Source organism: Otolemur garnettii, unplaced genomic scaffold, assembly GCF_000181295.1.
Source record: "Otolemur garnettii isolate 467f Iridium unplaced genomic scaffold, OtoGar3 scaffold00188, whole genome shotgun sequence".
Classification (NCBI taxonomy): domain Eukaryota; kingdom Metazoa; phylum Chordata; class Mammalia; order Primates; family Galagidae; genus Otolemur; species Otolemur garnettii.
In genome coordinates, this window is record NW_003852583.1 from 1,707,746 (window position 1) to 1,732,718 (window position 24,973).

Here is a 24,973-nt window from a genome sequence, read left to right on the forward strand (position 1 = left end):
GTGGGGTTACCCGCCCTCTCCATGTGTACACGCACACACACACACACACAGGGTTAGCTTGTGTGTGGGGTTACCCGCCCTCTCCATGTGTACACGCACACACACAGATGCACACACACACGTCTCCTCTTCCTCCTCATTTCCACTGAGGGACTTTCTATGACTTGTGAGCCCCACCAGGTTAATTACTTTGTGGTCAACTCTGATGACTTTGCTCACAGCCTCATGTAACTGTGGGGTGCTTCTCTGCTTTTCTTCATAGAACCCTTTAGAGCCCAAATTCCTTGTTATATTGGTCATTCATGGCTTCTTTCCCCCTCCATACTTTATGGAGGAAATGCTATGTAGGCTAAAGATTAATTTGTCTAAAATGTTTCAGTCTTTGCATTAATGAATGGTTGAATTTGGGGAAGATGTTTAAGTTACCTAGTTTTCTAAGTCCCTAATAAACCCTGACTTCACAGAGGTATGTTTTAGCCTTATGTATGTTGAGCCAAACGATGTCTTTAATGTTTTATTCTTTTTCACAGGAAAAGTGAAACTGCTTCTCAAGGAACTCTGGCTCTGTGTGAACACAACCCATAGACTACCTGGCGAGGGCAGCGGATACGTCCCAGGTGAGAGTGGAGCTCTTAGACGTGCACTTGTACAGGGAAACGGAAGGGTTTGCTGTAGATACTGCAGACTCTAGTTTTCAGGACTCTGGATTCTACATTAAAAGAATGGAATAAACTAGAATGGGGACTTTAATTACACAGAATCCCTTTCTCTTCATTGTGCCTTCTATGCTCATTAAATAGATTTAGCTTTTCATTTTTTAAGAGCGTCTTCCTCAGAGAACATTCAGAGAAGCTGGCCAGACAGTAGAGGCACGCGGGGCCGGTACACAGAGAAGACGCGGAGGACGCGTAGTGTTTTACACCCTTTCCTGCATCAGATCCACCCCTCAGCAGCGGGGCTTCATTTACTTTTTATGTAACTACAGTTTGGTTGAACGTCTTGATTTGCAGTAAAATGTCACAGGCACATTCTGCCAAGTTCACAGTTATAGTTGATTAAGGGTTGGGAAATTGGTATTAGCCAAATACCTATCTGGAAGAGAGGAAAAGTAGAAGATAATTTCTTGTTTATAAGATTAAAGTGCTTATTCGTTAACTTTTTGTCATCTCACTAATTTCTTAGGATTAGCCGCTGTGAATTCACAGATCATTGACGATCTGAATCTATAGAAATGTGTCTAATTTTCCTCTCAGGCCTCTGAAGACAAAGTTGCCTCAGAAAAATATTAATAGGCAAATTACTGATTCACATTTATGCTGAATTTAGAACTGGTCAGGTATACAAAGGCATATTTGATGGGGTTCCTTTAAGTAGATTTTTCCTCAGTTAACTTACTGAGTAATACCATTGAGAGTTACCAGCTGGTGCCTATAACCCCTAAATTCATCCCTTCAGTTCAGAATTTCTCCGTTTAGGCAGCAGCAGCCTGGGGTCAGTCTGTAGTTTGTTTTAAACACTTGATTTTATGATGCTATTAAAAGCGCTATTCCTTAGTTAATAATCTGATGTTTTTATTTAAAAGCACAGCTTTGAATCTGTTAACTTATGTTAATTTTTCCAAGGCAGAAAGGGAAAATACAGTATTTTGGAATCTTACTATATCATAGAGCATATTTCTTTTAAAAACCTTGTTACTTTCATACGTAAACAGTTACAAAAGTAGTTCAGAGAATTTCCCTGGACTCTACCCAGATTTTCTAAATTTTCACATTTTCCATTACCAAGGACCAAACCAGAGCATTTGCTACAATCCTGTGAACAAACCTGTAGGTTTCACCAGTTTTTCCCCTGACGTCCTCCATCCCTTCCAGGGTCCAGGATCCCTGTTGCCTTTGGTAGTCGTGCCTCATCTTCTCAGGCTGACAGCTGCTCAGCCTTTTCTCGTTTCCATGTCTTTAATACTTGGGGAGAGTAGTATTTTCTAGAAAGCCCATCCTTCCAGCTTGTCTGACGTTTTCATTTGTAGACTGAGGCTGGGTGTTCATGGGGAGAGCCCTGCAGACCCTCCCTCTGTTTGGGACATGCTGCTGGGGGGGGGGTCTTACTTCTGGGGACAGTAACCTTGATCACTTGCTTAAAGTCTTGTCTGTAGGTTTCTTTATCAAAAAGTTACTGTTTTTTCCTAATAACTTGAGAAAGAGACTTTGGTAATATGCAAATGTTCTGTTTCTGTCAAGTCGTCACCCACTGATTTTAGCATCCATCACTGGGTCTTAGCTGCTGTATGCCAAATAGCGGTTTTTGTATTTCTCTCATTCCTTCTGTATTAACTAATTAGAATTCTTCTGTAAAGAAGAGCTGTCCTTTGTGCACCACCCATTTATTTATAAACCTGTTTGTTTGTTTACGTGGGCACAGTGTCGTAGATGCTTGTCTTACTCTGCACCTTATGATTTACTGCCCTTATCTGTTGTTCACGTTGCCATAGCTTTGGTGGGAAGCTCTTCAGTTTGGCTTGCGGGCCCTTCAGACATTCTCCCTCTTTTTGAATACTTTCCTTTCTGCTGTCTCAAGATCTTTCAGTCTCAACTTGTGTTTTCTGTTCTCACTATATAATCAACCACTTCTCTAAGGAACCCTGGACTCTTTGTAAAAGTTTTTTTTTTTTAAGCTTTCATATATCACAAATTGTCAGGGACCCATATGTCTTTGCAAATAAATAGTATCACTGAAGTTCACCAAAATCAAGACCTCAGAGGATTGGATTTTTATAGGAACTTTTCTGTTGCATTATTATATGAAGTATTCATGTAAGCTTGTTCGGTCTCTGAATTAGAGCATTGTATAGTGTAGCCGTGGGTAAGCTTGATATTGGTTGATTTTAGATTACTTTTTGTCTAGAGAAAATAGCATCCCTTTTAAGATATAACACACAAAATTGTTTCTCTGCCACATTCTGCTAGTTGTAGGGTAAGATTGACCAAGAGAATGAGTGAGTTACCACTTCTGTGGATCCCTTTCAACTGTGCGTTAACACTGATGGGCTGGAGTGTTGTCGCATCCATCCTCCTGCCTGTCTGGCTCTCCTTCCCTACTGCACAAGTAGCTTACTTGCACGAAATATAGTCACACCTTCTAGGGTAATGTTTCCAAGGCAGTAGGTTGCCTTGTGAAAAATGTTTCTATTTATGGAAAAGGTAGGGATGGGATGAAGAGAGGTTGGTTAGTAGTATAAAAATACAATTAGAAGGAAGAAGATGCAGTGTCTGATAGCACAAAAGGGTGACTGTAGTTAACAGTAACTTACTGTATAGTTCAAAATTGCTAGAAGAAAGGAACTGGAATCTTCCCAAGATAGAAGGCAAATGTTTGAAGTAACAGATGACCTTGTTTCCCTGATTTCGTCGTTACACGTTGTGTGCCTGTAGCAAAATATCCCGTGTAACCCCAAATAACGTGTAATTGTTTTGTGTCAATAAAAAAATGAAGAACAATTTAGTAGACATAAAAATGTTTTCCTCTTGGATTTAATATTGCAAGCATTTTAAACTCTTAGAATGAGGGTTTTTTTTTAAGTTTTCTTGAGATTGTAAATATTTACTATCTACTTTCTTACCCTTCCACAGAAAAACCTGCCATAGAAAATACCAGATCCAGAGTACCCAGGAAAGATGGCACACTACCTCCAGCACAGGGGGATCCCCTCAGGACCTCAGATGTGCAGACATGCCTCACAAAATTGTCCATGGAGATAGAGGGGGACTTTCCTTCATATAAAAGTATGGAAAAAGAGAGACTCAGCGGAGCACATTACAGTGCGAACCGTGTTTGTGAGGAGGATGGGAATCCTGAGGTTTTAATGCAGAGTCACAATGATGGTGACAGTACTGACTTTTCTGACCATGATCATTTTTTTGATGATGATCTTCAAGCTGCAATTGACTTCTTCAAACTTCCCCCTCCACTTCTGTCCCCAGTGCCCTCCCCGCCTCTGATGGCATCGTCACATCCGGCTTCCTCACCTTCTTCACTTGCACCTGTGAGTTTTTCTCTCTGAATCTGAATTACCATATGGTTACATTGTCTAGCCTAACATGTCATTGATATTCAAAGGATTATTAGTGATATTCTGGCAAAGACTATTAATTTTAGCCAGTTTTATTAAGGGGTAACGTGAAAGTTTAAGAAGGAATGCCATTACCCCTCAGATCAACATATACAGTATGATTTTTTTTTTAAATTTAGGATAGGGTATTGTTCTGTTTTCTGGGCTAGAGTATAGTGGCATCATCTTTGCTCACTATAGCATGAAACTCCTAAGCTCAAGTGATCCTTCTGCTTCAGCTTCCCAAGTAGCTGGGACTATAGGCACCTATGTCCATATGTGACTAATTTTATGATTTTTTTGTAGAAATGAGGTTTTATTCTTGGTTAAACTGGTCTTAAACTCCTGTCCTCAAATGATCCTCTTACCTCAGCCTTATAAAGTGGTAGAATTACAGGTTTGAGCCACTGTGCCTGGCCTGAAGTTTTTCACTTTGAGTTATGGTTCCCTTTTTATTTGGCTTTATCCACAACCAAAGTATAAGTTGCCTGTGTCTTAATTCTTTGTTCTTATTTCTAGTGCCTGGCACAAAATATATATGAAATGAATGAATTAAATAAGAATGTTTAAAAGTTAAAAGAACAAACGTAACCCTCAGTCCTGTGTGGAGTAGTAGGGTGTGGGTCTTGGGAGGGTGTCTGATATTGGAGGGGTGGCTCCTGGGGAGAGAAGAGTTGTGCCAGAGAGGGAACACTCCCTACCTACTATCAGATACCAAGAGCCTAAACTGCCCTTCCTTAGATGTGATTTCAGTATTCTTTGGGAAGGGTGAACTTAATTTTGTTTTAATGCATTTAATCGATAGTCTTGTTTAGTCTGTTACATTAGTGTTTTGCTAGTATAGTTCTCTCTCTCTCTCTTTTTTTTTTAAAGGAAACTTACTTTGGAGAATATACAGATTCTAGCGATAATGACTCAGCCCAGCCTAGAAGTTCTACTGAGTATGTTTCAGAAGATGATACAACAGAATCACAGAATTGTTTTGGCTCATTCCGAAAAAATAAAGAAAGTGGCACATGGGAGAATAAGTCCAAATCACACGGACATACCCAAGCTCTACGTGCATTGGAAATAAATAAAATGGCAACTTTTGGATTGGAGACTTTACCAGCAACACTGAGAGCACCTTTAGCCCATGAAAAACACTGGACAGTGTCATCTCAATTTGTCAGTGATAGAAAAGGAGAAATTTTACAAGAGGCAAAAACACAGACAGAGCTGAGGGAGAAGGACACGTGGGTGCAAACTGAGCGGACATCTCCCGAGCGCCCCCCAAGCCTGGGCTTCGAAAAGTCACCTGGCAGCCCCGCCCAGGGGGTGGACGCTGCCCCTGCAGCATCAGCACTGTGGCTTTCTCCCCTTGGCAAGAGGCCATTGCATGAACTCAGTGAATCTGAAGGAGAAACCCTATCGTCCAAAGCAATAGGGTCCCCCAAATCAGAGTTGACTAAGTGGACGCTAACTGATGAAATAACTTCTGAATCAATCTGTAGAACAGGTTCTGACCATTTTCAGAGAGCATCTAGAGATATGGAAACGCAAACAGAAGATATGCAAGGGGTTGTTTTGGGAGAATCCCCTGAATCAGACAATGACAGTGATACAGTAGACACAGAAGGGCTCGATGTCGACGCCAGTGTTTCCTCCTCTTCTACCTCAGTAGCTTTGTCTGTGTGTAGCAACCCCCAGTCATTTTCTGGGTTGCAGTCTGTTAATGATATAGATATTCCAACTAACATGTTCCCTGCAGAACTGCATCATTCAAAACAAAAATTACAAACTAAAACTTTAAGCACATTACATCTGCCATCTGAGCCACCAGAGTGTTCCATGGGAAGAAACAGCCAGGCGGGTACCTTGCATGCTGTGAGCCCTGAATTAAGAGCATCTCATTTTAATGATCAGAAGAGCAGTAAGATAGAATGTGCAAAAGTTGTAAAAGGCATGACCAAGATAAATTTACTTACCCCGTCAGTATTTACGATAGCTGCAGGAGACAGGCAATGTGAGAGTCGAGACCCAAGAGCTAAGCTCACCCTAAGGAAGCCAGACTTCCTTCGGGCCGGCCTGGTCAAGGCTGGTCTGGGCTTTGTAAAAAGCACTTCATGGCACCAGAGTGATGTCTTAAGGAGAGGTGTCAGAGCTAAGTCGGAACATGAGCGAAAAGCATCACCATCCCTGAAGAGTAAAGGCTCTGGACCCGAGCTCTCTCCTCCCAGGAAAAAGAACGCTGTGGAGTTCAGGCTCGCTGCCTCGCTGCTGTCTAATCAGGTGTCAGTTATCACAAAGCAGGCAAGACCCGAGAAGATACCAGGTGCTGAACTGGAACATGGGAGCCTCCGCGGGAACGAGCCCACCCTTGCAGCTGACCACAGCGATGCTGCAGCTGACCACATGCCATTCGCAGCAGAGTGTGGCGGGGAGCGAGACAGCGCAGCACAGGACAGCAGGGAGGCGGCTGCCGTCAGGAGCGCTTCCCCAGAAGGGCCTACCTCCAGGGAAGAGTCAGATGTCAGTTCTCCAAGTGGTTCTCTGCCAGTAGAAAATTCTGATTGTTCCACAAATACTGAATTATCTTTCTCTTCTGAAAGCATCTGTGTCCAAAACCAAGATGCCCTGAGGGAAGCTGAGGAGCAGGGAGAAGCTGTGGTGCAGAAGGAAAGGCAGCTTCCTCAGGTCACAGATCCAGACTTGAGTGGGATGGGTGGCACTGAGCCTGCAGCCACAGAAGTGACAGTGTTGGGAGGCTTTCCAGTTGAAGAGAAGCCCTGTGAGGCCCTGGCTGATGCAGACAGTCCTCCTAGTCCTCAGCAAAATGCTAATGAACTTCTGGAGTTGGAATCTCAAACTCCTGGCAGGGCGCTTCCCAAATGTCTGGTCACTACAGGCACGTCTTTGTCTCCAGCGTTTTGCAGAAAAGTTGGAGAGGTGCAAGATACCACCCCCAACGGCCTTGCTGGCACGTTATGTAGTTATACAGGCATTCGGGAGGAAAGGGAGGACACCGAGGTAGAGGAGAGTGAGGGCCCCAGCTGCAGTGAGGGGGAACAGGAGCCTGAAGCTGTGGTGGGGGGCAGGCAGCACGGTGCACCTGCAGACCCCCAGGAGGGTGCAGGAGGTGCTGGTGCTGGTGAGGCCGAGGCCAGGCCTTCTTTAGAGGTAGGTTATTTGACCTCAGCTTTGCAAGATTTCAGTTTAAGTGCTTTCACTGAGCTGGACAGACTCTCCACATCAGAGGTTGTTATGTTTCTTGAGAGTTGTCAGTTAAGAGATTGTAGTTCAGGGGACTCTGTTTCAGAATGTTCTAGTAAAGAATCCCTAAGTAAAGAAATGAGCAAAGAATCAAAGCAAAATGAAATATTGGGAGAAAAATGTGGAAAGCAGCTTTGTGAAGAAGAAACCCTTGGAACTTCTGAAGAATGGATTGAATCAGAAGATGATTATTCTTTGCAAAACACAAGCCAGCTCACTCCATGTTCTCTGGAAACACTGTCTGAGGTTCTCACCAAAATTGGGCAGGAACTTCAGACACATCATGAAGATGGTAATGGTAAAGACCCTGGTAATGTACTGCTCTTAAATGAACAGGACAGCATGACAGCTGACAGTGTCAGAGAGGAAGTCCCACCTCAGGAGGCGGTGGGCAGCTTGTCACATGCTTCCGAACCACCACTCCTGGAGGCCGACTTGGACCCCAGAGACAATTCTCCTGTTAGCAGCAGACCTAGTGATGAAAACACTCAGAGCCAGCCAGAGGACAGCGCAGATGCCAGTGGACAGGCAGATGGTGGGGACGAGCTGCAGGTAGAGGTGGAGCCGGCAGAGGTGGAAGCCCTCTGTGTGGATGACACAGTAGAGACAGTGATAGAGCAAAGTGCTAGTTGTGAGGTCGAGACGACATTTCAGTGTCAGATATCGACTGTGACCTCAGAAGTTATAAATGTGCTGATCAATAAGGATCAGAATTTAGTCATCGAGAAGGGGGACAACTGGACAGTCATCAGTGGTGTGGCCGTCATTCCACATGTGGACCAGGTCACACTGTGTGACGCTCCTGGAGATCTACCTGTTTCTCAGGACCAAGGAGGACTAGAAGCTGGTTGTGCCACAGTGACTTCTGTTGAGAAGTCCCCAGAGGGCAGTCATGCTGGCCCTCCAATTCAGGAACCTCAAGAACCTCCACGTGGCAGTAGTCTTTCATGCCCCCAACAAGCTGTTTCAAGCAGTGGTCAGAGCACCAACTTTGATAAAAGTCGTTTGCGGAATAGACCCGTTAAACCTAGTATATGGGTTAGTTCTCTAATATACGATCAAGACTTTGACTCCCAGACTATGCCATCTGATCACACATATTATAACTCGAAACTGGAGTCATCTGGCAAATGTAAAAATCGGTCGAAGAGTTCAAGTAAAGATCAATCACACAAAGCAGTAAAGACTTCAAGCAGAGCTGAAGCTCATCAGAGTGAAGTTTCTCAGTCATTTTCAGGGGAAAAAGGTAATACAAAAACTCAAAGAAGTCAAACTCAGACTATTTTAGCAAATGCTGATACATCTACAGATTGTTCTCCTGACACGCTGAGTAAAATACGGCAAGAAGTGGGGCCGCCTCTGCCTCCTCTGCTGGCCCCTCTGATAGCCACACCGCCAAGGACTTCACAGCCGCTTTCTCCCCTGCCAGCGAGTTCTAGTCCTTCCTCACCAGCCTCTCCCGTCGGCCCGATGTCTCCCTTCTGTGAAATCCCAGTTCCTCCTGCGATGTCTTCATGGCCAGAAGAGTCCAGGCGCACCTCTCCTCCGGGCCCTTCTCCATCTCCGTCTGCTGCACCAGCAGGTGAGAGGATAGTGTCGTCTCCTCTGCAGTTCTGTGCAGCCACGCCAAAGCACGCACTCCCTGTGCCTGGCAGACTGCCGCCCTGCGCATCTGGGCCTGCTGCTGTGGGAGGGCCCCAGGAGAATTCCGTTAAAATCCTTGACACCATGTACCCTGAGTTATCTGCCAGGGCCCGAACCCTCAACATCCTCAAAGGGAATATTCAGTTCACTCGAGGGCCACCCACTAACAGTAAAAATTTATCAGGGCCTGTAAGTGCGATGATAGGATTCAAAGCAATCACTTCAACATCAACTGCTTTTGTCAAAACAGGGAGCAGCTCTGGTGGCGACTGTAACCAAGATAAAGCAAGAGATCTGGGGACTCAGCAGAATTCCACTGGGAAGAGAACATTGTCAGTCTCTGCGCCAAGGAGCGCTAAGAGATTGCGCCTGGACAGTGGATCCCCAGAACCAAAAACCAGGGGGGCCTCTGCAGAAGGAATCCACAAGAACCTTCAGAGAAATGTCCCTCAAGCCGAAGTAACAACAGAGGAGGAAAGAAGTTGTTCTAGTCCAACTGTCAGTGCAGTGTCACAGTTGCCTTTAAACCCAAAAGAGACTGTGGAGTCACATGATAAAGCCATAGCCAGTGCCCTGAAGAAGATTGCAGAGTTCTCCTTCGATCTGTTACCTGTCATTCGCAGTCACGTGTATGTGGGAAATATCTCCAAAAAGCCTGTAATGAGAGATCAAGAAAAAGAAGTTGTTTGTGAATTTAGTACAACAAAAAAGGTATGTGGTTGCATTTCTGTGCGTGCATTAGGAGTTACATGTCCTCAAAGATAGTCTGTCTGCAAAGTATATAGATGACCTGGAGCAAAAGTTGTATTTCACTCTATGACAAATGCTTTATTTCTTGCTTTTATAGATTTGAAATATAAGACACTGGAGATTTGATAATGTGTATTTCTCAAATGATTTAAAATTTTAAAGAAAAAAGTATCAGGACTAAAATTGCTCTTCCCCATTCAATCCTGACATATTTAGAGATTTAGAATTAATTCTTTCAAAGTATCCAGTTGTTACTACGTAACAGATCTCTTTTGCTTTAGAAGCAGTGTGTACCTCGTTAAGTGTTTTGGGTGTTTTACAGACTCCCCAGCAGTGTATATCACAAACTCTAAGGGACCACATGCTTAGTTTCAAGATAGGGGGGAGGGCACAGTGATGTGCACATCTGTATGCGTGGTCATTGGGGTTTTAATAGTTCTGGACTATTCATGGATGTCCATTGGCACTCTGTGTAGGTGATTTCCAGTGTGCAGGGGATCATAACTTTAGTGGTGATCTGCATGTACTTGGAGTCAGTAGGTATAAATATTTATTTTTATATTTATTTGCAGAGGACACAAAAAACTCTAAGCAATTTTGAAAGAAAATGAACAATGCATCATATTATCATTTAATGCTCCTCTTTCTGAGCAAGAACAATGTTCCTCATTTTAAAATTGAAACTGTTTACAGAGTAAATTAGAGTTTAGAAAACAAGCCAGAGTAGAATTACACTGGGCTTAACACGCACACATATAGGTAGATTATTTTAGCAAACCTAAGGGATCATCATTTAGTGTGAGCGGTGGTAGTGACAGCAGTCACCCAGGGGTGTTCAGACTTGCATCCTGGCACCTGCAGCATCACCGGGCACAGGGAACAGATGCTGGAGGCCTGTCTCAAATGCCATGCCCCCATTCTGGGGCTTACCAGACTCGGCAAGTTTTGACAAGTTATTGCTGATAGGGTGCAAGTTTTATTTTTTCAATAGATGTTTTGTAACTTTTAGCTATTCTTAGGTAAGCTGAAGGTACGTTGTCTTTTTTTTTTTCCAATCCAGCATTTAGCAGAGTGCTTGCTTCACTCTATTCTCTCAGAACTAAAAATTCAGAAGATGTCTACAGACCAGAATTATATTCATGCCCTCTGCAGAGTGTATGTGGGCATTTGTCGGCAACTTGGAGACTTGGAAAGAGCTCGCTTGTTTTGCTACAGTCTACTCAAGGAAGGTATGTTTATATTGTGATATTTTTTGTACTCAAAATAGTCTGTTGCCTTTTTACTCTGTTATATTTAGATCTGTATTTTCAGCTATGTGATTGTTGTGTGTTTTTAAAAATGATGTTATGTTTTTTGCATTTAATAGCTTTAGGTATACCTAGTTGTTCCTGCTTTTCACGGGGAGAACTGACTTGAACTTACTTACAGCCATGCATTTCCCCTTTACAGCTTGTCTCTGTCTACTGTGTGATAGTCGCGGATGTGTTCTGTGCCCAGTGCAGCTGCTTTAGAGTCAGATGCACTTTACATAAACTGTGGAAGTCCTTTCAAAATGAGCGTCAAGCCAGAAAGGACACCAACTCCAAGAGAAGAGTGATCAGAGAGCCTTGGGAAGGAGGTGGAGACGTGAGGGCTGTCCTCTGGTGTCCCTTCTCTTCACTGCTGTTTCTTCAGTCTCTGCTAATGGATCAGATCGGGAGGCATTCTTCATAATATCAAATCATAAAATGCAACAACATTATGTCAGAAAGTCTTATCTTTTACTACCACGTTTATGGGGTTTGAAGGAGGATGGCTGAGTATATCCACCACTTCAGTGTTGGAAGTAAAGCTGCTCAGCGTTCCAGTTGCCCATTTCATTTCTTTGTTTGCCCTTTCAGCCACTCATCTCTTCCTCACATCATTGTGGCATGTATGCGCAGGGTTAGGAGATCTGTGAAGAACAAAGTCAGCTGCAGGTGTGACTGTCGGCAAGGCTGGCCGGCTGCAGTCACAGCACGTAACACGTGGAGACAGCAGTGGTGGAGTGGAGAGGGGCGTGGGCTCAGCGCAGACCACAGCAAGCTCACTCTCAGCTCAGATGCTTACAGGTCTCTCTTTCTGCTTCCCATGTCCCTGGACTTTGTTGTGGCTCAGTCCATCCCTTTGCATGCTTCCCTAGCCATTCTGCATCCCTTATTCTCCTTTAGTTTCCTCGTGGTGCTGACCGCTCCTTAGTATATCCTAAGTCTGGTTTGCTGTCTCTCTCCTCCACCAGATTGCATATGCTGTAAGGACAGAAATTTGTCTTGTTCCTACTCTGTTCAAACTCCAGAAGAGGAATTGTTGTTGGCAATGATGAAGTATCTGTTGAATAAATGAATTGTACTTTGGAAGGTGGATTTGCAGTGGTCTGAGGAGTCAGGGAAGCTTTCCTTACTAAGGGAACTTGAGGTGGGAAGATGCCCAAAAAATACATAGGTGAAGTGTGAGGGGAAAATCCTGGGAGAGGGAGACCATGTGCAGAAGTTGCTTGATAGGCGGGAGCTTCGCCAGGTGTACTTACAGGTTAAAATGAACAGATCAGAGTAGTGAGCTTATCTGTAACTTTGAGCTGCCCACTCTTGAGACAAACAATAAAGTAGAACAGAGAAAACTAAAAAAAAAAAAAAAAAAAATGCCTTAAATGATCGAATACTCTTCATCCATACAAAGAAAGAGACTGCTCACGTGAGGAGAGCCACGTGCAATGCAGGGATCTCAGGGGCATGGTGCTGAGAAGGGAAGCCAGGCAGAAAACAGCACCCGGGATGCGGATCCATTCATGAGTATTTGAGAAAAGTCATGGGCCAGGTGCTCTGTGTCTGGGGTGAGGTGAATTCACTGCAAATGCTGGAGTGACAGAACTTCTGGGATGATGGTGTAGATTATCATGATGGTGGTTACAGGGATTTATTCATCATCAAAATTCATTGAATTGTTTACTTAAAGAGAGTGTATTTTATTGTATGTAAACTATACTTCAGTTTATTATAAAAGGAGAGACAAGCCAGAGTGTGAAACTATTTATAACAAAAGAATTCCCATCCACTGTTTATAAAGAATATTTTTTTCTTCAAATCAAAAGTTTTGCGTGTCCTATGAGTAAGTTAAACTTATAAATGTATAGAACTGCCTGTACTCATATCAAATGGGCAGATTCTGGTTCTGAGTAAATTTGAGAAAGAATTTTTCCCTTTGAGTTTTCTTTTTTTGTGCAGAGCTGTGTATTTGTGTACTATTGGTATTTTACATATGTTTTCATTTACAGTTTCTGGCTCATAATTCTCATAGCCCTAATTATAATATTGGGATGCCTTAGGCCTCAGGATACAGAATCTGTCCCTCTGACCTGTCCTCTTTTCACCTGTTCAAGGAAGGATTCTAATCTGATTTTGATTCTAAGATCCTTATGTGGAAAAGGTTGAGCCCCATACCGTGGAGGAAGCTTCATAGAGTGGCCAAGAGGAGTCAGAACAGATAGGCCTCGCTGAGTCTCCCTTTCCCACCCACACTGTTACAGAACAGGATATGACATCATACCCTTCTGTATAGTCACATTGCTACACAGTTGTCAGATACCTAGATAACGAAGCCTCCACAGAAGCCCCAGAAGACTGGGGTTGGAGCTTCTGGACAGCCAGACCTGTTGGGGTCCTGGAGGGTAGTGCCCGGGGGGCATGGAAGCTCCCAGTCCCTTCCCTATACCTCAGCTTGTGCGTGTCTTCATCTCTGTCCTTTATGGTAAATTGGTAAATTCAAGTATTTCCTAGCTCTCTGTGTTGGAGTTGGATTTGAGGACACCCAGCTGGTGTCTGTTGCTCGGTATGTGGGGAATTCCCTCCCCCTACATGTGGTCACAGAAGTCTTCTGTGTTGATTTGTGGGTTTGTTTTTTTGTTTTTTTTTTTTTTTGGAAAATCTCAAAACATGGTTTAATTCCCCCCTCCAACATTTATATTTAAAATTTAACTAAGGAAAGTTGGCCAAAAAGAAAAAAAAAAAAAGCTGGAGATTTTGAAATAACTAAAACCAGAGCTTCATCTGGACTACCCATTTGCAATCCCTTCAGCTCCAGGGTGCTTTGCAAGGCACCAGAGGAGCTAATAATATTTTTAGTTTTAGTTTGTAATATATTCGCTTGACCTGACTTAAAGGTTTATTGTGTTATTTTCTTTCTCATAGATTTTCCAGAGTCTGAGAAACTGACTTTGTTCATTGCAAACATGTGGCACGATGTGTTTCTCTCCCAGTCGGTGATAAATAATGCGATGCAGTTGGTCGCCAGGCAACGCGCTAAAGGAGAGGTTCTGAACTGCTTGAGAGCCTTTCTCAATTGGGAAAAGGTGAGCTTTGTTCTCTTAGAATCCCATACTTGTATATCTTACATAAATGTTGCATGTTTAGTTTTATATTAGTTCATAGGCATTAAAGAGATGTTTTTCTTCATATTAGCTCTTTTAAATCTCTAGTTAGTGTATACATTTTGTTTGTTAAGTATGCACAACACATCCCAGGAAGAATTGTAGACCTGTGGATTGTGTTCATTTAACAGAATTTGTTTTGTACACTAATTTATGACTGATGAAATCCATACACACTTAGGTGCAAAAATTGATAGCTCCATTTATTTCTGTTAGTATGTTTTTGAATCTAGTATTTGTATTTTTCTTTTCAGTTGATGAGTACTTTGTTCCCCTCTTACCTTTTTTTATTTTTTTCTTTAGTTATTGCCATGTTAAAGTAGGATATATCCAGGTTGGGTGTTCTTTCATGCATGGATTTTGCCTAGCGTGAGTCCAACTGACAGTAGATGTTAAGAACAGGTACTGAGTGTGATGCTGCCACAGCACTCTACCCAGGACGATAAAGTGAGACTCTGTCTCTAAAAAAAAGAACAGGTACTGAGTGTGATGCTGCCACAGCACTCTACCCAGGACGATAAAGTGAGACTCTGTCTCTAAAAAAAAAAGAACAGGTACTGAAGTAAATGTGCGGTTGTTTTTTGCTTTTCTTTTCTTTTTTTAAGCATGTATACTTTTCTCTTTTAAAAAACTTCTCCTAGACAGGAATCCAATATACTTGATTCTAATGTGAAGGTAATAGATGTGCTAATATGAGGTGGGGGGTAGGGGAATGAGGGAGCAGGGAGAGGAGAGGAGGGAGGGGATGGGGGTCACTGTGTATGGCACACTTCTTGGGGATGGGACACAAATAAGACACATGCAATCAGTGTAACCTGATTCTTTCTACCCTCGATGAATCCCAAACAGTAAATAAAAAAATTGTCCTGGCTTAGTGTGGAGTGGCGTTTCATATGCTGTTTCGCTTTTTATTTTTAGTACTTTTTGATGTTAAGAGTCATTAGGCTTTTATCTTTTATGACAAGAAAAGGAAAAGGCCATAGATGGTTAAAAATTAGGTAAATATTGAACACCATGTCTTTTGTTATCTTTTCAGCAATCTGTCAGACGCACACAAGTGTATTCACACATCATACCGTCTCTCATTCCACTGAGTCATTTAGCATTGGAAAAGACCTCACAGACTCAGGCCCTGGACACTGGTGGCCATATGCTTCCTCCCTGGCGCATTAACCCTTCAGCGATGCCCTGCTCTTGCTTGGTCCTTCTCGCACACCAGAGCCCGTCTCTTTTTGCCTGTTCATAATTTACCAGGATATGGTGACTTGATGATAAAAGACACTGCTTGGGAAACAATATTATTTTAGTAAATATGTAAATATCATACCAAATAAAAATATGAAGTCAAAACTGTAAGAAAGGTCAGAAATACTTGGGAAAAAACACCACGATGGTCTGGGATTTTTACATCCTCTTTTGTAAAATTAAGCAGATCTGGTCTACAAAAGGAAACAGGACACAGAAGTCTAAGGACAATGAGAGTGAAGAGTATTTTTTTTTAAGAAGAATATATAATTTTTCTTATGTCCATGACACATTGACAAAAATCAGGCATAATTTGGCTACATAAACATTGATTTTTAAAAAAATAAAAATCCTGCATTCTAAATTTCTTGGTAATAATCCAGTAAAATTAAACATAATTTCAAGCTCCCTTAAAAAAAATCTTTATATTCACTTTAAGATGTGCAGTCGTGGACAACCTGGGAACAAACAGAATAAGGAAAGTAACAACCACAGTCTTCAGAGGTCAGAGAAAAGGAAACCTCTTCAAAATCTCTCCTTTCTTGAAAGTGTTTACTCATTAAGATATTTTACATGTCTTCATTGTTAAGCAAACAGTAATTGAAGTTGACATCTTAAAAATTAGAAACATGAGAAAGAACTTAGAAGAAAGGAAAAATTTAAAAAGCAACAGTAGTGAAGTAGAGGACAAACAGAGGACAAAGGAGGGAGAGACACTGCCTTTAAGGAACGCAACAAGGTAGATGACCTGGTCCCCACTGATGAAAAAGAGGAGAGGAGAACATCGAAGATTCACAGCGGGAAGAAGCTGTAACGTGGACGGGGATTGAAGAAGGGAAGACTGCTGCCTGTCGCCCTGTAGCCGCAGGTGGAGACCTGGATGGTGTCAAACAAATAAAAAATTTCAAAAGTGTGTTTGGGGTAGAACATGTTAATAGGCTCATTATTAATTATAATACAGGGGTTGAGAAGATGATTAAAAATTTACTGTACAAAAAGCACCTGTATAGGTGCTACCTGAGTTTGATCTTTAAAGAACTAAGTATAGTAATTGCTGTCTATTTCAGCTGGAAGAAAAATTAATCCCCTGTTCATTTTTAAAAATAAACTCATTAAAAAAAATCATGAGTCTAAAAACCAGTTTTAAGTGAGAAATTTAGTTGTTAAAATGTAAATAAAATAGTAGGTTTTAGTAATACTTCTTAAAGTATTAAAGAATAAAACTTTAAATAGAGTTTATCCTAATAAAACAAGGAGAATTCAGTATCAGGAAATCAATTTTTATTTCCTTATTTTTATTTCTTTATTAGTTACAAATAAAGAAGAAATCCCATAGAATTATTCCTAGAATAGAAAATAGAAGGAAACTTGTTAAATATTGTTAGTTATTTAAAATCAAAAGTATATATTCAATGCAAATTATTCTATTAAATTATTGATAGTTTTTAAAGTGAGGAATTAGGGTTTCCTCTTGTTGCCAAGGTGGAAAGTATGTGGTGGCCTCTGCCAGGAATTCCGTTGGATTTGATAAAATCTGTAACTATCTTCCATATGGAGAAGTGACTACTTGGCTTCCGTCACTACTCAATTTTAAAGTTGTAAATTTATATGGGAGCAAAACTCACAGGGAAGTGAGCAGGTGTGTGTGGGGGCTGTAAGTTGCCACCTGAGGGGACATTGCACACTGTCTTGTTGATGGGCACACTTAGAACTTTGACTCAAACTGCACAAAAGCAATCCATGTAAGCAAAGTGTTTTTACCTCCATAATATTCTGAAACTAAGAAAAGCAATTGTTTCATCAAGAGAAATTGGATAGTTGAGTGTGGAAAAAGAAAGGAAGACTTACATCTCCTGTTCCTTTTTTTTTTTTTCCAGTCCTTTGTGTTTTGTACCATGTCTAGGTATTTAAAAACTGAATCACTCAAAAACTGTTAAAAGATTATTTAAAGGGGAAATGTAAAAGTAAAAAGGCAAAAATAAAAATTTGGAAAACTCAAAAAGCCCTTAAATTCATAAATCTTGTTTCATTTATAAATCAAGTAACCATGACTAATGTTAGCAGTGTTTTACTTTCGTTGGTGATTAAGTTACTTCAATTCACATATTTAGCATTAACATCAAAGTAGTCGTATTTATAAACTTAATGTATTCATAAACTTCGGATATATTCTTCAAAAACACTTGAAACTAGACCCTCATATCTAATAAGCAGAATATTTCTCACTACTTTAAATAGCTCTTGAATGTAAAATGTCAAATTGAGGATGTAGAAGTTGTAGCAAATATTCAAATACTGTTTATAAACTTAATTGTGTTCTCAAACATTTCTAATTAAAATTATGATTCTAATGTCAAATACTTTAAACTGTAACCACAATGTAAATACAGCTTATTCTTGGTACTTTTATGTAGGTAAATAATATACATGCAGATTATCACATGCTCTTGAGTCCTGAAAAATACGTTCTTAAATGTATAATACAAAAAGTTAATATGGGTTTAATTTTCTTTGTGTTTAAATTTATTTCTGTGTCTTCTCAGCTTGCAAAGTTATTGGCTTCCAGAAGGGGGGAGTATTTACCATTTTGGCTGAGTTTCAGCTGTCAGGTAGATTCCTTTGGACCATGATTTGGTTGTGGACTATGTGATAGAAAGCTCAGGAGATTCAGATGAGAACCTTTCGGAAGATTTATGCCCAGGTCACAGGTTAACATACTGAGCTCTTTATATGGTAAAGCAAATTTTCAAGCCTGAGGTTTGTTTTGAGTGTGCTAAGCCCGTATCACGTATGTATTATTTTATACTGAAACTGTGATCCAATGCTGGTGGAAATGTTTACACAGAGCCTTAAACATGGATCTTCATAGTAGCATAATTAACAATAGCAAAAGCTGGTAGTAACTCTAAATTAGTCTTTTAATAGGTGAGTTGATAAACAGTGATATATCCATATGACGGACTGCTGTTCTGCAGTGAAAAGGGGTGTGCACACTGCTGATGTACCTACCAGTGTGGAGAAATAGCAAAGCATCCCTCACAGGTGTGCGGGAGGCCGTGCATCAACATGCAGACCTGTGTGGGTCAGTGCTGTGAAAAAGGCAAACTGATCTGCAGCGTCAGAAGGATAACAAAATTTAAAGAATTTTTAAAAGGTTTAATATTTTTATTATAGTTTAAAGATAACTATTGGACCTTGTGCAAGCATCCATCTACATACCATTGAATGTTTGTATTTGAGTTGATGAAAATGTATATTCCGACTGGATTTCAGCTCTGCTCTGTTAGACTGATTAGATTCTGCATCCTACCTGTAGCTGAAACATCTGGCTGATCACTACATTCTAAAATGATCTTATATAAGTATTATGACTAAGGGATAGTTTCCTATTCAAATGCAGCCATTTCAAAAAGTTTTTTAAGATTGTTATTATTCATCCAATACTTAGAATACTCTTTGAGATAATTAACATAAGATGTGTTATATTTAAGACTCCAAACTTTATTTTGTTTTTTCTCTTTTTGCTAGAATGCTCCTGTCGATGTTGGCTTCATGGTTTCTAAGCTGCTTTTGACCATACAGTTATGTCCAAAAACAGAATTTCAGTCTAGTGAAAAATTTGGTGAAGACCTAAGTGATACTACGTGGGAATATATATTTGCCATCGATCTCCTCTGCTGCCATCAGAAATGGATTTGGACACATGATAACATCATAAGGTTAGATAATTTGCTAATTTATATAAAGATGGGCTGTTTGTCTTCTAAGGGAGTCTTTAGAACAGGGGTCCTCAAACTTTTTAAACAGGGGGCCAGTTCACGGTCCCTCAGACCATTGGAGGGCTGGACTGCTGGCCCTGGGACGAGTCGGCTGCAGGACAGCCAGCGGCAGCAGAAACACCTGGCGGGCCGGATAATTGTCCTAGGCAGGCTGCATGTGGCCTGCGGGCTGTAGTTTGAGGATGCCTGCTTTAGAATGCTGAATTGTGGGTTGAATCATTTTTGTCATTTAAGGCAGCTGAAACATTTACAGATGGATTTTTATTTGGATGAGGATAAATAAAACTACCTGTAAAATACCCATAACACTGCCATGTTCCTTTGCTTGATTTTTCTTTACTGCCATTCACTACATTTTGTTATATTCTGTTATTCTCTCTCCCCAATAGAAATGACTCTCAGGAAGCGGGAGTGGGATGGCTTTGTGGGGGTGTGGTGTGTCCCCAGTCCGTAGAGCCATGCCCACGTATGCGGGTGATTGGCAAACCAGTGCTAAATAAAGTAGAATGATCATTATCTTAATATGCAGATACTGGGGAACCCAGAGCAACAGAAATGTTCAGAATTATAGGTTAGCAGTTCTTTTCCTTCAGGAGAGAATTAAGCCTCTCCGGCATCCACTGTGTCTAATAAATTTACTTTTTCCTGTGTACCATCTCTGAAAGAGTGGGGAAAATTGTCATGGAAGTAATTTCTTCTTAGATGTTAATTATACTGAGAAAGGGTAGTATAAGGGAGTTTGTGACATTAGAAAGGATGCATCAAAGTGTTGATACTCTATATCATTTAGATACTTGAAGGATATATTCTATGGAAATGACCTTGTGCAAGGATCCATCTATATACAGGGATATTTGTCACCTTCTCTCCTTTGACAGTAAGAATAGATATCTAAATGTCAAACAATAAGGCGTGAATCATAGTACAGTTATATGATGAGATAATAGCTACATTAAAATACATAGTGATACGTGGATTTTTATGTTTTGACTTGGAAAAGCATCTCATAGATAGTGATAGAACAGTGTATCCAGTGCAAGGCTAGGTGGTGGTGTGAGAGGGCCGCTGTGGGCTTCCTGTCCCTTTGGCACTTCATGGGTGCCCAGGAGGCAGGGGCCCTTGTATCCCTAGTTGTGGGGGTGCTGGGCTAGCTGTCATGTGCTTTGTGCACACACCCCCCCCACCCCCCCCACACACACCAGTGATGAGGACAGCATTGAATGTAAGGTCTCTGCTGAGACCTCTGGACCCTGTTCCCTTCCTCACCACTTGATGGCTCTCTCCAGATGGTTTATATCCTTAGAGCAAGAAGTAAGCAGAAGAAAAGCCCGAAACTACAAGAGTAGTAATTTTTCAGACTGGGTTACTTGAGGTGTTTTTAATTCCGTACAGATACAGATATCCTGAGTAGCTGGAGAAGATGTAAGTTTCCTGTTCCCATTTTTAACTTAACATGTTAGATCTTTAGGAATTACCCTTCTTCACTAACTCTCTGGGCCATTTAGAAGGTGAGTTCTTACTGTTTGAGTGATGGTGAGGTTACATCTTTGCATGTTGTTGTTTTATAGTAAGGAACTGTGGCCTGTAATGGATAAGTGGATAAAATACAGAAAAGGACATGCAAACATTGCTTATATCCCTGACATCATTATAGCATCAATACTGAGGCTCATTGGTGAGTTATCTGTTTTATTGATCTTTTTTAATTGTAACTGATGATATCCTAGTGGGGACATAAGTGTGATAATAAATGATGACTTCAGAGCTTCATCATCATGACTGATTTTACAGCCATCACAGCAGGTACTTTTATGTGTAATTTCCTCCTTTCTCTTTGCTTATAAATTAGTGTTTCATCCGTTTTTGTCAGATTAAGATTTTTACATTAGTGTATTTTATTTATAATTGAACTCACACTTCTCAGACGCTAATATTAATGCATGTACTTACACATATATAGAAATACCAGGATATAGGAATTGCTTTAAATTATAATCTCATTTGGTTTCTAAAGTAAGATATCTTCATATCTCTTGCTTCAGTGTTTTCATATTCATCCAGTAAGGATCACTTAAGTGAATTATAGAAATTAAATGATTATTTAGAAATATTTTAAATGAGACATAAATTCTTCTTAACCTCAGATCTAAAGTTCTATTCCTTTTCTGTTGCCCACAGATCTTCAGTTTTTATTTTTATTTAATGTTTTCCCTCTTTATCTCCAACAAGTTGCTGTCTACACTCTGCAGAGTTATCAGTGATGAGCTCTGCTGATTATTAGAAGAGCCCCCTGATTTCAACCTGCCTCTCTGTCTGCACACGTATTCACTGTTCCTGGGCAGTTTCCGGCTTGTGGCCATTTAAATATTGGAAGATAGTTTTCATGACTTTTTTTAGGTATCTTTGTATATTAGTTGATTGAAAGCTCAAAGATGACACTAATTTGAATAAGGCTAGTATTTGAGTTATATAAATGTTAATGTAAGTTTGAGTTATATAGGTGTTGTATAAGTAAGCCTTACAAATAGATCACACGGGAGAGTAGAACATCCCTGCTAATTTTTCCTGTGTCAGCAAATTTGCCCTCTTCTTTTGTGTGTATGTCACATGCAGATACAGTGACCTTGTGCTAAGTAAATACATAAAATTGTTGAAGACAAAAGCCTGCTTATCAGGTAGAGACCTGATTTCACTGGAAACAACCCAAAATACACTTGGAGTTGAGTTAGCAAATGGGAGTGTGAGAACCAAATGATTGCTAAAGATCATGTAGGAATTCAGCAGACCTACGTCAGAAGATAGCAGAGGCACAGACGTGGAGATGAGTAACTGCACCCAGGGGATCACAGCCCCAGAACTGTTCTCCTGAGAGCCTGACTTCAGTATGTCCTCAAGAACAATTTCTGTCCTAGATGCAAATTAATTAGGGAACACAGAAGGGCCAATAGTGGCATTTCCAACAGTGAGGTGACATCTGTATGTCTGGAAATTTCAAATTAATAGCAGCTTGCTTTAGGAATTTAAGAAAAACTGTTCACACTTTGAACTAACTCATTCTAAATTCTTAAATCTTTTTGAGAATTGAAAAAAGTAGGAGTGATGTTTTAAGGCTAAAGCCACACTTTAAGATGTGGTAGTTTGTGCTGTTTATTTTGGAATGGTTGTATTTCTGTATTAATTGTAATAAGAGAGAGAATAAGAGTGACGATTGTGGGGGCAGTGGTGGAAGCAGCCTCTCTGTCTATAAAGGAGGACCAGCCGGACACACGAGTCTTCTTACTGACTTGCCCACTGCCTTTTCCAGTTAGCTCTTAGCATCTGGCATTACCAAATTTAGGTCTTCATCCAAATTGCCTAAGAAGCTTTTTCAAAAATACAGATTTTCAGGCTTCATCCTCGGAGGTTCTGATAGGATTACTTTAGAGTTGTGTCTGCACAGCCCTGCAGTTGTGTCAGTGATGAGGTAGGTTTGGAAAGGTAATGATTGTCTTAAATGAGACACACATACAGTCATATGCTGAAGACATACATGAGGATGGCCCCATGAGATTATAATACCAAATTTTTACTATACCTTTTCTGTGTTTGGGTGTGTTTAGATACATAAATAGTTACTGTCGTGTTATGGTTGCTGTAAGATGTGTCGCCTAGGAGCGACAGGCTTTAACCTATACCCCGGGTTGTGCCAGTGTGGTCTGTGTAGGTGCCTTCGGTGGTGTACACAAGACAGCATTAAGTAACATTCACATTGTCATTAAGAGTATGCCTATTATAGAATGCTTTGACTCTGAGGTTCAATATGGAGTCATCATTAACTTATTTTTTTTCCAAAGTCTCAAAAATAGACAACTAATATTTATAAATAAAAATAAAAGATAATTTCAAAAAGCAGATCATGCCTAATCTGATAGACAATAGAAAAAGAAGAAATACTTCAAAATCATTCTGCCATATCTGAATTAATAAGAATGTATTAGTAGTTTTAAAAAAAGAATGTATAAGTATCGGAAAACTTGACTTGTAATTTTTGTGAAATCAAGCAGTTTATGCTTTAAATCTTTAAAATTCTGGCCGTTGAAAGATAGCCAAATAATTTACGACTAATGATGCACATTTGGAGTAATGTGCGTATATTGACAGAATAGTAACAATAATGTCTAATTGGCATGCCATATGATAAAATGATAATAGGTAAATGTAGTAATATGGATTAAAGGATGGGAAATTAGAGGGAAAGTGCAATGTGGAAAATTAAAGCAAAGTCAGGAAGACTAAGCATGCCTGTGTCTGCTGGTGGAGCTGGCCTGCATGAGCAGGGTGGGCCTGGGGACGGGGACACAGCAGAACTGGCCTGTGTGGGGGTTGGTGCCCGAGAGTAGCCCAGCTCTACGCTGCTTGGTTTCTTGGTCCTTTTCATGTTGCAGTAGCACGCCCTGACACTAGCACGCCCTGACACCAGCACTTGCTGTGTGGTAAGGACAGGCCGAGGGTCCAAGTAAGGGCTGTTTTTAAGAAGAAACTCTTTTAGTATACCTTCTCACTGTTTATGAACCTGATCTTACTGAAGAATTGAGTAAAAATTAACTTGGTATGATTCCACTGAAGTCACATGCCAATCATAAAATAAGGGAATTCTCTTTATTCTTTATTCAAAAGTTTATGTTATTTATTTAAAATCTTTATTTGCAAAGTCTTATAATGAGGTTTTTGCTCCATGGAAAATAAAACAGACTTTGTGTCAACATAATCCAGTGTCATCTAATGTTAAGTTGAGCTATGGTCACTGCTATTAGCAAATACATTGAAGACTGTTTTGTGGAATGGCTGATTGCTTTAGATGCCTAGAACTCTGGAGGACTGACGGAACTCAATCTAATCTTCACGCTTCTTGTTTCCTGGCAGAGTTGAGGTCTAGGAAAGTTAAGCCCTCATCCGAGGCCAGTCAGGGGACGTGGCAGGGCTGGGAGGAATTTGTCCCCCACTGGGTTCAGTCATGTTTCTGTCCTCAAAGAGCATATAAAATTTGGAATAATATGGCCTATTACCCTGAACCTCGAAGGTAGGAAAATTGTCTCCCATTTCTTCAGTTGGACTGAGGTAGCCATTACTTGTTGATTTCTAGCCAATCTCTTGTGAGGTCTTTCAACTCTTTCTTTGAAATTGCCTCAGTCTCGCCTCTCCTTAGCAAACTTGCACCAATCTTCAACGAAAGCCCTAGTGTCTTTATCTTGGTCTCTAGTTCTGCCTTATGGACTCACCTCAGCCAGCCGTCCTCGCCTCCAGCTGCCTTGACTGTGCTGTGAGAGCTTTGTCTTTCACCTGGAGCTGAGCTCTGTGCTTCTCACTTGGATTCTACTCCAGTGGGCTGGTCCTAACTGCCTCACGTACCTTCTGTAGGGATTTTTCTTCCCCTTGTTGAACCAATTTGTCTGTCATCCTTGTCAAGTCACCATATATTGAGTCTTCATCCCCAAATCATCTACCCAGACTCTTAATTTCCTCTTATTTCATTTCTGATAGCTCCATTAATTTAAATAGCTTATAAAACCCAGTTTCATTATGTGCTGTTAATTGAAAGAAAGGGAGCCGTTATAATATGGCCATATATTATCTGGAAATAAAATGCACATCCAGTGGTTACATGATCCCACAGCTGTGTTAGACACACACCCCTTTCTCTGCAGTTCAATGCCTTGGGTAGATTGTTTCACGAGACCATTAGCAGTTTGTTCTAATTGCGAAGATATATACATATAT

General features: G+C 40.8%; 1 protein-coding gene across 2 annotated transcripts in view; it reads left to right on the forward strand.

Annotated features, from left to right (window-relative positions):
* The window catches only part of ICE1 (interactor of little elongation complex ELL subunit 1), a 65,346-nt gene that overhangs the window by 35,148 nt on the left and 5,225 nt on the right, over positions 1-24,973 (forward strand). Inside the window, exons 11-18 of one of the 2 annotated variants that reach the window (XM_023507555.1) lie at positions 531-617; positions 3,627-4,039; positions 4,979-8,939; positions 9,252-9,712; positions 10,812-10,980; positions 13,954-14,114; positions 18,966-19,156; positions 20,785-20,891. In XM_023507555.1, the coding sequence (XP_023363323.1) occupies positions 531-617; positions 3,627-4,039; positions 4,979-8,939; positions 9,252-9,712; positions 10,812-10,980; positions 13,954-14,114; positions 18,966-19,156; positions 20,785-20,891 (5,550 nt within the window). Of the gene's footprint in view, positions 1-530; positions 618-3,626; positions 4,040-4,978; positions 9,713-10,811; positions 10,981-13,953; positions 14,115-18,965; positions 19,157-20,784; positions 20,892-24,973 lie in introns of both variants that reach the window. The other variant, XM_012812090.2, reaches the window with a different exon arrangement.